Source organism: Balaenoptera physalus, assembly GCF_965194825.1.
Source record: "Balaenoptera physalus genome assembly, chromosome: X".
NCBI classification, from domain to species: Eukaryota; Metazoa; Chordata; class Mammalia; order Artiodactyla; family Balaenopteridae; genus Balaenoptera; species Balaenoptera physalus.
In genome coordinates, this window is record NC_138903.1 from 105,284,228 (window position 1) to 105,299,146 (window position 14,919).

Below are 14,919 nucleotides of genomic sequence, written 5' to 3' on the forward strand. Positions count from 1 at the left end.
TACTCTTGATTTCTTTCAACCATTTAAAAATGCAGGGACTTCCCTGGTGGTGTGGTGGTTAAGAATCGGCCTGCCAATGCAGGCGACACAGGTTCAAGCCCTGGTCCGGGAGGATCCCACATACCTCGGAGCAACTAAGCCCGTGCGCCACAACTACTGAGACTGCGCCCTAGAGCCTGCAAGCCACAAATACTGAGCCCGCGCACAGCAACAGAGACCCAACGCAGCCAAAAATAAATACATAAATTTATTTTTAAAAAATGCAGAACTTTATTTCACAGGCCATACGAAAACAGTCAGCAGACCAGTTTGCCAATCCCTGGTTCACGTGATTCCTACTCTTTGAGGACTGGCACCATAGAATAGTATATGAATGATTTTTATGGGACTTCCCTGGCAGTCCAGTGGTTAAGGCTGCACGAGTTCGATCCTTGGTCAGGGAACTAAGACCCTGCCTGCATCGTGGTACGCCGCCCCCCCCCCAAAGCCTTTTAAGAAGGTGCTACCCTCAGGTATGAGGATGACACATACGCGCACTTCCCGTAACAGTAGGAGTAAGAGCTGCTAGTTACAGGGAGCTATTAAACAACAAAATCTAACAAACCAGTTCCTTACTTTTACTAGCCATACTCTAAGTACCTGGTAACTAGAGAACATTTCTATCATTGAACAGTCCTGTGTTACACCTGATAGGAGGGGTATTTATTCAGTACATCATCACAAACCAGAATAATACAGTAACAGTTCCAACAAAAGGTTCACATGTTTATTACTGAGCTACACAGTGAGCAGTGGTGAGGAAAGATCAAGAAAAGAGGAGAGAGCATCAAACACAGGCAGCTGTTCCAGACACTAGTGATGTTCTGATTATGTGTGCCACTTCATATGTGAGGCTCCTTATAGACCCAGCTTGGTTCTTCTCCAGTGTCTTCTCTTAGAGTTGTACCTACACAGAAGGAAATCACAAATTACAAAGGCAGTCTGACCCCAATTTAGCTGCTCTTATTGACCACAAACTTTGCCTTAAAGTACCATAAAAATCTTTGAAAGAAAAAGAGTTCCACTTTCCCTACCTTTAACAAGTTTGGAGCTCTTTTTGGAGAGTAAAAAACGATTTGCTAGATGTGTTAAAGAACTAGTCAAAGCAATTTTTTACCTCTCAAAATGATTCCAGGCTAAGGAAAACACACACTGGTTCCTTATAGGGACTAAGTAGTGGAGAAGCTCTCTCCTCTCCCCAAGTGTACACTCATTCACTTTTTTAAATTATTTATTTATTTTTAATTTTTTTTATTTATTATTTATTTATTATTTTTTTAATTTTTGGCGTGTTGGGTCTTCGTTTCTGTGCGAGGGCTTTCTCTACTTGTGGCAAGCGGGGGCCACTCTTCATCGCGGTGCGCGGGCCTCTCACTATCGCGGCCTCTTGTTGCGGAGCACAGGCTCCAGACGCGCAGGCCCAGTAGTTGTGGCTCACGGGCCTAGTTGCTCCGCGGCATGTGGGATCTTCCCAGACCAGGGTTCGAACCCGTGTCCCCTGCATTGGCAGGCAGATTCTCAACCACTGCGCCACCAGGGAAGCCCCTATAATTTATTTTTAATGCAGCCTATTTCTTTCTTTTTTTAAGAGTAATCTTTATTTCTTTCTTTATTTTTATATTTTTATTTTTGGCTCTGCTGGGTCTTCATTTCTGTGCGAGGGCTTTCTCTAGTTGCGGCAAGCGGGGGCCACTCTTCATCGCGGTGCGCGGGCCTCTCACTATCGCGGCCTCTTGTTGCGGAGCACAGGCTCCAGACGCGCAGGCCCAGTAGTTGTGGCTCACGGGCCTAGTTGCTCCGCGGCATGTGGGATCTTCCCAGACCAGGGTTCGAACCCGTGTCCCCTGCATTGGCAGGCAGATTCTCAACCACTGTGCCACCAGGGAAGCCCTTGCATAATTTTAATAATACATTAACACCTTCAGTCACTTCAATACCAGAGCCAAGTGATTTGCAGAGCTAAGGCTATCTCAGAAATGTTCATGTCGATCTGCCATGATTTTACCCCTGTAAAAGGTAAAATCAAAAATTATCAACACAGATTTTCTTTCAGCAGGATTATGTCAGTACTTCCACGAAATGGAGCACTGTAATTGCAACCTGCTTTCAATACATTTTAAAAGTTAGACAACACACACACACACACACAAAAAGCCAGACCACAGAGCAAGAGACCAGCATCTGATAATTGCAGGTACCCTCTATTGAGCTAGGCACTGAGCTTTATATACATTTCTTTCATTCCTCACAACTATAAAGGCAGGTCCTACCATCATTGGATGAGGACACTATAAACCAAAGGTTGCAATCAATTGGCCTATAAAGCTACAGTGGGTGGCGATTTTCACGTCTAACTGGCTAAATGAATTAAGGAAATGGGCCTTCAATTTTAGCCCTGACAATTCACATCTTAATCTTGGTCTTCACATCAGCCAACTAATCCCACTTCTACTTGCCATACAACCAAATCAGACTTCTATACTAGCTTCACGATCTTGCACTCCTGAGCTTCAGTCTTAATCTTGGCAGGGACCCACTTGCTAGGCTCACCCTACAGTGTCAGCTTAAAAATGCTTTGAAAATATTTTGGCTGAAAGGCATGCAGGAGACCTGAGTTTTAGATATAGCTTTGCCTGGAGTTAGCCTAGACGACCTCGGAGGTCCTTTGTAGCAATTCTAGTAATGTCTTTCTCCTAAAACCATCACTTCAATTACTTCTGCAGTGGAAAGCAATCTTCCAATCTTTAGAAAAGATAAACACTATGATCTTCCCCACTGGGATGTGTAATGAGACAGCCTTCCATCTTATGTTCTGGCTCAGACTGAAGACAACAAGGAAATTAACAAATATTGGAGGAGTGTCTGCCCCTAAGCCCAGCTGTGGGCTGACTGCGTCCAGAAACCCAGAAGAAGCACATTAAAAAAAAAAACAAAAGAATTTCAGAATGGTGGCTCAGGACGAATTAAATTGCATAGAACTTTCAATTGTGCATTTATGCCCCCAAAGTAATCCTAAGTTCAACAAAACACAAGGGTGGGGAGTGTTTGCCTTTACCTGATTTTATTACCAGTTTTCATTCGAATCCACTGGGGAATGGGACGATTCTGCTTTTGTTTCTTGGCCAGGAATCGTTTGATCCTGAAAGTCTTGTGAGAAGACTGGGAAGGAAATGCAATCAATTTAACAGCAATACCAGAGCTTGCTCCAATGATTCAGTCGGGAACTCCCTAAATCCAACAAATAGTCGAATGCTTAACATATACCAAGAACAACCCTCTCGATGCTAAACCCATCACTGCCCTTTGCTTTGTTCCCCACTTCTCCGGAGGCAGATACCATAATTCCCACTGTTCAAAGAAAAATCAGTAGTCAGGAAGGTAGGTAACCTGCCCCAAAGCAGAGTATTAATGTGCAGATTTGGCTGGGATTCAAACCCAGGTTCTCTCTGCTCCAAGGCTAGGGCGTGTTCCAGTCTTCCCTGCTGTCAGCCCAGGACTGAGAGGGCTATAGTCAGAGATGGCGGGGACTAAAGCACGCGGTTTTCAGGAACAATCCCTTGCAAGTCAGTGAGTCTCAGCGCACTATTTTGTACACCAGGGTACTGGGACTTCCCTGGTGGTCGAGTGGTTAGGATCCCACGCTTCCACTGCTGGGGGCCCCGGTTCGATCCCTGGTCGGGAATCCAACAAGCCGCACGGAGCGGCAAAAAAAAAAAAAGATTTACACGAAGTCCCTGACTTGCGGTAAATCTGTTCTAACCCACTGAGCATTTTGGTATTAATTCTAACTCTATTTAAAACGTCACTTTCCCAAGGATGACCTTCCCAGTTTCCCGTCACATTCAGAGCACATCACCCCTTGATCCAGGCGTTTCTACGCGGTGACGTTCAAGTACCTGAACAAAAGGCTAAAAAGTCCTGTAATCTCATAACGTGGAAGGATCCTGGCCCCCAAGTAAAAACAGTCTTCGAAAACCAGCAGCCTACATTCCCTTTTCGATGCCAGGAACATCCCGCGTGTCGCAGGCAGCCCGAAGTCAGGCCACGATTTCTGGGGTACCCCCTCGACTTCTCTTCTTGCCCCCGAAACAGAGTTCGCTCCGGGAAAAACGGGAATCCCTGCCCGCCTGAGCAGTGGCCTGGAGCAGAGAGCGCCCCTTCGGACCTCGCGGGCCCGGCGCAGCCCGCCCCTCCCCAGGTGCTCGCTCGCTTCCCGCCAGGCCCTCGGACTGGAGCCGTGGCCCAACTCCATCTCCTCTGGGAAAGGCCTTAAAAAGGGTCCCGCACATCGACGCAGCCCACGGCACCGGCGAACTCGCGAAGACCTCAGGTCTCGGAAAGCCACCCCAGAGCTGATGGTAACGGATGGACTTACCATGACAAGGAGCAAATCCAACCGCACATAGGATGGCGGACAAGAGAAAAAGAGGAGGAATCCAGCGGAAGGACGTGTTTAGAAGGCGCCGCCGGGGGCGGGGCTTGGGGAGGACACGCCGTGCGCCAACCAACGCCCCCTGACGGCCGCTCTCTGCACACGCTCCCGTGAGGCCGTGGGAAACCGCGCTCGTTCGTGCGAAATGGAATTCCCTTTGCTTCAGTTACGTAAGTGGGTTTTTCAGGAGCCCGTTAGTGTGCCAGGGGCACCCTGTGTCATGGGTGAGACAGACAGTCCGTAATAAATGCCAAGGCAGAAACCCTTCCGAAAGCGGGAGGAGCGGAGTGGGCGAGGCTATCTCCAGCGAGGGCGGGGGAGACGTTATGTTCCGGCGCAAGGGACTTCGGTCCTGCGTTTGGGAGGGAGCGCGCCTAGGGGCGGGGGCTGGGAACGCCCCGCCGGAGTGGGCTGGGGGTTGGCCCCCGGCTCTTTCTCGGCGGTTGTTTCCACTAGGCTGGGCCGTGCGGGATGGGAAGGTACAGTGGTGTTGGCCATGGGGCTTTAGACTAGGCAAGAGGCTGCCAATCAAGGGGTTTTTTTTCCCTTCCAGTTTTATTGAGATATAATTGACATACAGCACTGTATAACCAATCAAGGTTTTACATAACGCAGAGTACTAAGGATCACGGCCCCAATCAAGGTTTTAAACTGAGAAAGTTCTGGACAGAACATTTCCTTGGCTGCTAGGAAGCTCAGACTGACTTTGTAACCCACCTTTGGCAAAATGTACAGGAATTAATGGCACACGTTTTGGATGTTAATGTTCCCCGTTTTCATCTTTTTCTTCTCCCCATTTAGAAACAAAGATCTCTACAGTCACTTCAAGCATTTTTGCACCAATAGATTAAGGTAAGGGTATTTAACCTGGGGTCCACAAGGGTCAATGTATAGAATTCACAGGGTACATGAACGTGGATGGAAAAAAAAAATCACAACTTCGTTTTCATCAAACTGAAACGTAGTGCTTTCTTTATTTACAAATGTAGGCAACAAACTACAGTGACATTAGCAGTACCTGTGACTTGATCACCAATAGAAATCAAAGATGGTTTCATATCACACTGCAGTTGATGCAGATGTCTCGAAATATCGTTTATGTACTCATCACTTCTTTGAAATTACAGTAGACCCACAAGAACTCTGTTAATCCTGTATGTTGCTATAGTACACATTTCTTTTAGAAAATATTTTGATAGCTGTATTGCAGTGTGATTGGTTTTCTTTATCATCCTGTGTACTTTGTTTTATGCATTTAAAAACATTCTGAGAAGGACTTCCCTGGTGGAGCAGTGATTAAGAATCTGCCTGCCAATGCAAGGGACACGGGTTCGAGCCCTGGTCCGGAAAGATCCCACATGCCGCGGAGCAACTAAGACCGTGTGCCATAACTACTGAGCCTGCGCTCTAGAGCCCACAAGCCACAACTACTGAAGCCCGCGCGCCTAGAGCCCGTGCTCTGTAACAAGACAAGCCACCGCAATGAGAAGCCTGCGCACCGCAACGAAGAGTAGCCCCCGCTCGCCGCAACTAGAGAAAGCCTGCATGCAGCAACGAAGACCCAATGCAGCCAAAAATAAATAAAATTTATTTAAAAAAAAACGATTCTGAGGGACTTCCCTGGCGATCCAGTGGTTAAGAATTGCCTTCCAATGCAGGGAACGCAGGCTCGATCCCTGGTTGGGGAACTAAGATCCCACATGCTCCGGGGCAACTAAGCCTGCGTATCGCAACTACTGAGCATGTGAGCCACAACTAGAGAGCCACATGCCAAAACAAAGGATCCCGCATGTCACAACAAAGATCCCACATGCCGCAACTATGACCCGACGTAGCCAAAAATAAAATAAATAATTTTTTTAAAATTCTGAAAATAAGTCCAGAAACTTTCTCAGACTGCCAAATGGTTCCATGGCACAAAAATGGTTTCGAATCCCTGGATTGGGGTAGTGACAGATGGTAGAACAAACAAACTAGGTAGGAAGCTTTGGAAATAGTCTAAACAAGAAGTGATGGTGGCACAAAGTAAGGTAGTCACCATGACGTTGAATAAGAAGAAACAAGATCAAGAGGTGATTGTGGTGCTCCCTTCGGCAGCACATATACTAAAATTGGAATGATACAGAGAAGATTAGCATGGCCCCAGCACAAGGATGACACACAAATTCGTGAAGCGTTCCATATTTTTTTGAATGTTCTTAATAAATGGTTACATATGTGGAAAAAAAAAAAAGGTGATTGTGACATAAAGTTAGCAGGTCTTAGTCCCAGGTCTCTGCCTTGGGCAACTGGATGCTGGTGCCTTAGATCTAGAGAGGGAATACAGAAACCATAGGAAGCTTGAGCCCAATTTAGTAATTACCAGGGTTTTGTTTGTTTGCTTTTTGGCCACGCCACGTGGCTTTCAGGATCTTAGTTCCCCGACCAGGGATCAAACCCGTGCCACCTGCAGTGGAAGCACGGAGTCCTAACCACTGGACCGCCAGGGAATTCCTGAATAATTACCGGTTTTTAACAGCAACAGTTTAGTTACTTTAATCCCACCCAGTTTTTAGATTCAGATCCTCATCGAAATTTACATTTAATTCAAGTGAGACCTCGGGCTTCTTACCTTGGATTTTTATTATTTATTTAAGAGCCAGTATTTTCTTTTTGGTGACCAGAAGGAGCAACAAATTAGCCTTTAGTAGATGAATTACCATCGTCATTATCATCATCATCATAGCTACCATTTCCTCAGGTTTAGAGTGTGACTGACACTGTGCTAAGAGCTTATATAAATCTTCCTTTTAATTCTTACAGCTTTATAGGACACTTGTTGTTCTTTCCTTCTACATTGAATGGCACCCCTTCTGAGTTTCTTTTGCTGATTCTTCCTTATCTCACTTTTTAACATTGGAGAGCCCTGAGGTTCAGATTTGGACCTCTTCTCTTTTCTATATACACTCCCTTCCTTGGTGACTTCATCCAATATCATGGCTTTAAATGTTTTCTTGGACTTCCCTGGCAGTCCAGTGGTTAAGACTCGGCACTTCCACTGCAGGGGGCACGGGTTTGATCCCTGATCAGGGAACTAAGATCCCGCATGCCACACAGCGCGGCCAAAAAAAAAAAAAATTTAAATACTCTCTTGGTTGACAACACCCAAATGTATATCTCCAGCCTGGATGTCTCCTTGAACTCCTACCACCTTCAACGTCCCCACCTGGATGTCTAATAGATGTCTTTAAACTTAATGTGTCCCAAACAGAACTGATATTTTCACCGTCAACTGGCTCACTCAAAAGTCCTTCCCATCTCAGCAATGTCACCTCCATTCTTCCTGTTGCTTAGGCCAAAATTTATTTTCCACCCTTCTCTCTCTTTTTTAAAAAATACTTCCTCATTTAAAAAAAATTTTTTTTAAATTTATTTTATTTATTTATTTATTTTTGGCTGTGGTGGGTCTTAGTTGCTGCGCACGGACTTTCTCTAGTTGCGGCGAGCGGGGGCTACTCTTCATTGCGGTGCGCGGGCTTCTCATTGCAGTGGCTTCTCTCATTCTGGAGCACGGGCTCTAGGCGCGCGGGCTTCAGTAGTTGTGGCACGTGGGCTCAGTAGTTGTGGCTCACGGGCTCTAGAGCACAGGCTCAGTAGTTGTGGCACATGAGCTTAGTTGCTCCGCGGCATGTGAGATCTTCCCAGACCAGGGCTCGAACCTGTGTCCCCTGCATTGGCAGGCAGATTCTTAACCACTGCGCCACCAGGGAAGCCGTCCACTCTTCTCTTTTCTCTCACATCCCATATCCAATTTGTCAGCAAATCTGGTCAGTTTGACTTTGAAATTTATGCAGTACCTCAGAATGTGACTTTATTTGGAGGTAGGGTCTTTACAGAGGTAATCAAGTTAAAATGAGGCTGGCTAGGGACTTCCCTGGTGGTCCAGTGGCTAAAACTCCACACTCCCAATGCAGGGGGTCTGGGTTCGATCCCCGGTCAGGGAACTAGATCCCACATGCCGCAACTAAGAGTTCAGTACCTCAAACAGACAAAACAGAAGAACAGGCCCCTCAGGGCAGTTGACAGCTTCACTGTTTGGCCTGGACACTTCTTGTTTGAGGAACCCCTGAAGCACTTCTGACCAGCCAAGAGGGTTCCTCAGAGTAGAGCTTCAAAATGACTGCTGAAGGCAAATGGGAGCCGTTGAAAGCTTTTGAAGGGCAAGCAGCACTTACGTGGTTATTTTAGAAAGATCGCTTGGGCAGCTGTGCCGAGAGCAGATGGAAGCGGAGGTAAGAGTGGAAACAAGGAGCCCACGGGGGCCACTGCTGCAGTCCCAGCACAAAGATGCGATTTTTTTGTTGCAGCTACTTCCCAGTCCCTCCCAGTCTCTCCCTTTCATTCCTTGCAGATTTAGCTCCTGGCTCACTGCCGCTCTCTCCAGCACTGCTCCTGTCATGATTCCTGGTGAGTTCAGTATCCACTTGCGGCCCCTTGGCTTCCTCTCCTCCGGTGACCCCGTCCTCCGCTGCACCGCAGCCACTTGCTCCCTTGCCAGCCCTTCGACCTCGGCATGATCCCGCTCTCTGCTGTCCTTGCAGCTGACTTTCCCTAGGACCCCAGCACTGAGGACGATGCTCCCACCCCACCGGGACCACCCATCCATTGAACCTATGCCCTTTCCCTGTTCCTTCCGCTGCCCCTCCGTGTCTCCTCTTCCCTCCTTATTTAGCTTAAATTGTATCAGCCACTCACTCGTCCACACCCTGCCCTTTCTTGTACTTGCCTGGAGAGACCGTAACCCTGGTAAATCCAGTCCTCCACCTGCTCGACAGCCTATGCCTCTGACAGCTGAATGAGCCTGGAGGAGACCGACTGACCTCACTCTGGGTTCACGACCACTGACTTCAAGTGGGCCCTGAAGGCTGCCCCACAGTTCTACATTTCTCCGGTGCAGCCACCCTCCCATTCTCCTGGAGCAGTGCTCCTCAAGCTTTAATGTGCACATGAATCACCTGGGGATCTTGGTCGACTACAGATCCTGACAACTTCCCAGGTGACCTGCATGCTGCTGGCCTGTGATTAGCAAGGGCCTAGGCCAGGGGCTGGCAAACATTTTCTGATAGCAAATATTTTAGGCTTTGCAGGCGACATATGATGTTTATTACAACTATTCAACTCTGCTGCTGTAGCTAGATAGTACATAAACTAGTGGGTGTGACCAGGTTCCGATAAAATTTTAGTTACGGAGACTAAAATTTGAATTTCGTAGAATTCTTTTGTATCACAAAATATTATTCTTTTGATTTTTTCCATCATTTACAAATATAAAAGCCATTCTTAGCAGGCTGTACACAAATAGGCAGTGGCCAGGCTTGGTCCACTTTTGGCCTAAATGACAGTTTTAACCCTTCTTCCTCCGTTCTCACTCTCAGTGATGCCCTTGCTTCCTAGCCACCGAGGAAACTTCAGCAATGGCAGGAGAACTTCCATAACTCACCTACCGCATCCCAGCTACCAGCACTGTACTCGAATCCTCTGCCTTCGTCCTGTTCCTTCAATGGATCCTAACCCCTGTCACCTATTCAGAAACCTGCCTCTGGCAGTTCCTCCCTTTTTGTCCCTGCTTTTCCCTGGATTGTTCCCATCAACACACAAATAAATACGCAGTCGTTTCTCCCATCTTAAAAACCTGATCTTTACCCCGACTCCCTTTCCAACTACTGCTGTTTTCCTTCCTTTACAACAAAACTGAAAGATTTGTCTATATTTACTATTTCCAATTACTCTCCTCATTCTTTTTTTTTTGTTTTTGAGCTATGATTCACATACCATAAACATCACCATTTTAAAGTGTACCATTCAGTGGGTTTTAGTATGTTCACAAGGTTGTACAACCACCACCGGTATCTAATCCAGAACACTTTCATTACCCCCAAAAGACACCTGTGCCCGTTAGCAGTCACTCTCCATTCCCCTTCTCCCCCCAGCCTTAGGCAACCACTAACCTACTTTCTGTTTCTATGGGTTTGAATATTCTGGACGTTTCATATAAATGGAATCATACATTATGTGGCCATTTGTGTCTGGCTTCTTTCACAATTTTTCAGGGTTCCTTCATGTGGCATGTGTCAGTAATTCTTTCCTTTTTATGGCTGAATAATATTCCACTGTGTGGACATAATCATTTTGTTTATCCATTTATCAGTTGATGGACACTAGGGTTGCTTCTGTGTTTTGGGCTATAATGAATAATGCTATAAACAGTGGTGTGCAATTATGTTTCAGTACCTGTTTTCAATTATTTTGGATATATACCTAGGAGTGGAATTGCTGGGTCATATGGTAACTCTGTTTAACCTTTTGAGTAACTGCTGGGGTATTTTCCACAATGGCTACACCATTTTACATTTCCTCCAACACTGCGTGAGAGTTCACATTTTTCTCGCTAATGCTTATTATTTTCCATTAAAAAAAATTACAGCCATCCTAGTGGGTACCCATCCTTTCAGGAGCCCACTCCAATCAGGTTTTCACCTAGCACTCAAGCTGAAACTGTACTTAAGATCACCAGTGACCTCTGTGTTGCTAAATCCTAAGTTAATTTCTCGGATCAGATCTGACCTATCAACATTTGTCTTAGTTGACCTTTTCTTAGAATACTTTCTTCACTTGGCTTCCAGGACAGCACACTTGGTTTTCTTCCTATCCTTCTGCCTGCTCCTTCAGAATCTCTTTTTTCTGGTTCTTCTTTATCTCATTTCCTCAACTCTTTATTCAAAAGTCATCTTCTTCCCTGGTAGGTCCAGTGGCTAAGACTCCATGCTCCCAATGCAGGGGGCCCGGGTTTGATCCCTGGTCAGGCAACTAGATCCCACATGCATGCCGCAACTAAGAGTTCACATGCCACAACTAAAGATCCCGCATGCCGCAACGAAGATCCTGCACGCAGCAACTAAGATCCGATGCAGCCAAATAAATAAATATTAAAAAAAAAAGTCATCTTTTCATTGAAGCCTTTCAACCCCTATCCATGAACATCACACTCCTTTCCCGATTTATTTTTTCTCCTAAGCACCTGTCACTTTCTAACAATACGTACTTTGCTTGATTTATTTACTTTCTCTCTCCACTTTAATGTAAGTACCATGAAGGCAGGAATTTTGTCTGTTTCGTTCACTGATGTAATTCCAGAATCTAGAACATGAATGGTACATGGTGTGTGCTCAAAAAATGGCAAATGAATAAATGACTGCATGAATGATGGCAGCTTGAACTAGGGCAATGAAGGCCTGGAGAGGAGGGAGATGAATGACACAGGATGATTGAGTGGCCTTCGGGAGTGAGGATGGAGTCAGACATGATCCTCAGTGCTGAGTGAGTAGGTGGTTCACATCCTCTGTGAAGCAGGAGGATGGGAGGAACGTTGAGTTCAATTTGGGGCCAGGGATACTTGGGGTCATTGGGTGATGTCCGGTAGGGAGCTGCATCTGAGATCAAGGGATTGGTCAGGGCTGGAGATATGGAGGATAGCCTTAAAGTCTGGAAATATAGATAATACATCATGCATTACAGTAGCAATGAACAATCATGTATTTAACCATGCCTCCGTAGTATAAGCTTAATAAATATTTGGTGGATGAATAAATGAGCTCTGTGAGATTTCTAAGGATGGCCAATCCTATGTATTGTCGGTACATACTTTCTAAGAATTCACCAAATGTCAGCCTGTCTTTGCTACCTTGCCTTCCTTAATAAGGATATAAATGGTCATAATAAATTTTTGTCATGTAGAGGACAGTCCCAGAGATAGTAAAGAAAATTCTGGGCCACCCCCATAAAAACATGTAACATAGAGAGCCTCTATATACCAACAAAAGGCCACAAAACTCCTCTAATCTTTCTCCTATGGAATTAGTTTAGATAAGGTCTGTGAATACCATAGGCAGTTAGATCTTAATTTATAATCAGTTAAATTACTGCCTCAGGACTACCTTGTATATGCCTGCTGGGCAAGGGGGTGTGGTTCCTGATTTTGAAGGCATGAAAGCCTCATGAATGCCCAAGCCACTCCCTTTTCACTGCCCTGGAGGTAGCTATTCCCACTGCCCTCACTCCTTGAATTTCTCCTGCCTACTTCCCTTAGCATCGCTTCTCTCCACCAGAGCAGCAAACTCTCCAGGGCTGTCAGCATCTGGAGGGTGGGGACCTTGTTCACAACTGTGGCTTTAGTGCCAACACATAGGAGGTGCTTGATGAATGTTCAGATATCCAGTGTCTGAGCTGTCTCCACCCTGTCTTTATTTCCAAAGAAATCAAACCTGTGTCCGAAGAAGGCAAAAATGGAATCAACTGCTTAGCAGGAGGGAGGGCCCTCCTGCAGTCTCAGCAGTTTGTCTGGTCTAGGGATTTTCTTCAGCAACACCTGGCAGCTTAGGGGCAGGAGACTCCCACCCGAGGCCGTCACCACAGCCCCTCTCACATGGTGCATTGTACCCTGGTTATTTCTGGTCGTCTCTTGACACCACTGGCCCATGGTTCCTCAAGGACAAGGACTTGAGCCCTTGAACCCCAGGGTCTCCGCACAGTCCGTGACTAGTAAATGTTAAGTGAATACATAAGTGAATGGAAGAAATTTAAGAGGGGGTGGGGAGGGGCTTCCCTGGTGGCGCAGTGGTTAAGAATCCGCCTGCCAATGCAGGAGACACGGGTTCGAGCCCTGGTCCGGGAAGATCCCACATGCCGCGGAGCAACTAAGCCCGTGCGCTACAACTACTGAGCCTACGCTCTAGAGCCCGCGTGCCTAGAGCCTGTGCTCTGCAATAAGGGAAGCCCCCACTTGCCACAACTAGAGAAGGCCCACATGCAGCAACGAAGATCCAATGCAGCCAAAAATTAATTAATTAATTAAAAGAAAAAAAAGAGGGGGTGGGGAAGTGTGGTTTAACGAGTTGGACTGGGCAGCAAGTAGAACAAGAGAGGGAGGTACTGACATGAAAACAGCTGTGAGAGGGCTGGCAACGGGCCCCAGGCTGGGTACAGAGGCAAGTGATGCCAACTCATGACTGATGGTTCTGGGGTGATGCTTCTCCTAAGCTGCCAAGAGGTTCCCTTTTCACCTGCCTTCTCAGGAAACCTACACTAGTGGTTATCACTTCCCCTGGGTATTCATCCTTTCTCAGTTCTTTCCTTTTGGCTTCTAAACGTGCTTTAGTATTTCTCATATTAAAAAAAATCCTTCCCCAATACCCTTTACCATCGCCATTTTTTCACTGCCAAACTTCTCTGAAAAGTTGTCTATGCTGTTTCCATTCTCAGCCCAGTCTGGCTTTCATTCCTTATCATTCCAGGTCATCAATGATTTGTAAGTCACTGAATCCCATGGCCTTTTTTTAAAAAAATATTTTTTGGCTGTGCCACATGGCAGGTGGGATCTTAGTTGACAGATCAGGGATCGAACCCTTACCCCCTGCAGCGGAAGTGTGGAGTCTTAACCACTGGACCGCCAGGGAAGTCCCCCCATGGCCTTTTTTCAGGCATCACACTTGACCTTCCAGCAGCATCCAACCCTGATGGCCACTCCCCTTCTTCATTCTTATCCTTGGGTTAGGTAATATAATACCAGTCTTCTGGTTTTTCACCTACTCTCTGGCTACTCCTTTTCTGTCTTTATAGATACATTTCCTTACTTGTATAGTATCCTTAGAGTTCTTTAAGGCTGGGCCTTAGGTCTGTTTCTGTTCTTTCTCTACTCTCTCCCCCTAAGTGATTAAATCCAGGCCCATGGCTTCAATGATCACCTAAAAATAGATGAATTCCAAACCTGTATCTCTAGCCCAAATCTCTTCTCTGAGCTCCAAGACCTGTATATCCAACTGCCCCCATCTCCACTTCCCACCTGCCACTCACCCCTCACTGTCACATGGTTTCTGCCTCACCGGTTCACGCGTGCCTCAATACTGCCAAATCCAGTGAACAGTGCACATTTCTTATCTTCTTTAATCTCTCTGTGGCATGGGACACTGCCAGCCATTCTCCTCCTTGAAAATACCCCTTCCCTTATGCCGGTACTCTCTCCCAGTTGAGGACCATTCTCTTTCAGTCACCTTCGATGGCTCTTCCTCTTTACCTGCCTCTTGGGCTACTGGTTTCTAAAAGCTGAGTAAACATAAAGCAGTGACTTATAAAGTAAAGGCAAACTGACATCACATTAGAGAAGCTGGCAGCATGGAAATGAAGCAGCAGCTCAAGGATGTTGTCCAGACATTTTGTTTCTTATGGAACAAGAGTGGTGAACCATGATTTGGTCTTCTTGGTGAGCAAAATATAGGCATAGTGCTAGTGAAGGTAGTAACAAATATCATTCATCCACTTTCAAAATTCCCAAAAGGTTAATTAAGTATCAAAAGTTTAATTTCTCAAAACTAACAGCTATTTTATAAAGTTAATAAACACACTTAGCTTCGTAC

The 14,919-nt window shown here is 46.1% G+C and overlaps 1 protein-coding gene and 1 long non-coding RNA gene across 3 annotated transcripts; one reads left to right on the top strand and one right to left on the bottom strand.

The window, feature by feature from the left end:
- Positions 1 to 234: 234 nt before the first annotated feature.
- Positions 235 to 4,541, bottom strand: RPL39 (ribosomal protein L39). Its single transcript, XM_082445641.1, has 3 exons — positions 4,415 to 4,541; positions 3,095 to 3,198; positions 235 to 946 (listed from the first exon to the last, which is right to left on the bottom strand). Exons 1-3 carry the CDS (start codon positions 4,415 to 4,417, stop codon positions 898 to 900), a joined length of 156 nt encoding a protein of 51 aa, XP_082301767.1. The 5' UTR covers positions 4,418 to 4,541; the 3' UTR covers positions 235 to 897.
- LOC309652102 lies at positions 4,526 to 10,521 on the top strand. 2 transcript variants are annotated; one of them, XR_014258573.1, is made up of 4 exons: positions 4,526 to 4,641; positions 5,273 to 5,323; positions 8,862 to 8,917; positions 9,052 to 10,521. It is a non-coding gene; the product is annotated as an uncharacterized lncRNA (long non-coding RNA). The 2 variants fall into 2 exon arrangements; XR_014258572.1 differs by having other exon boundaries at positions 8,862 to 10,521.
- The last annotated feature ends 4,398 nt before the right edge of the window (positions 10,522 to 14,919 follow it).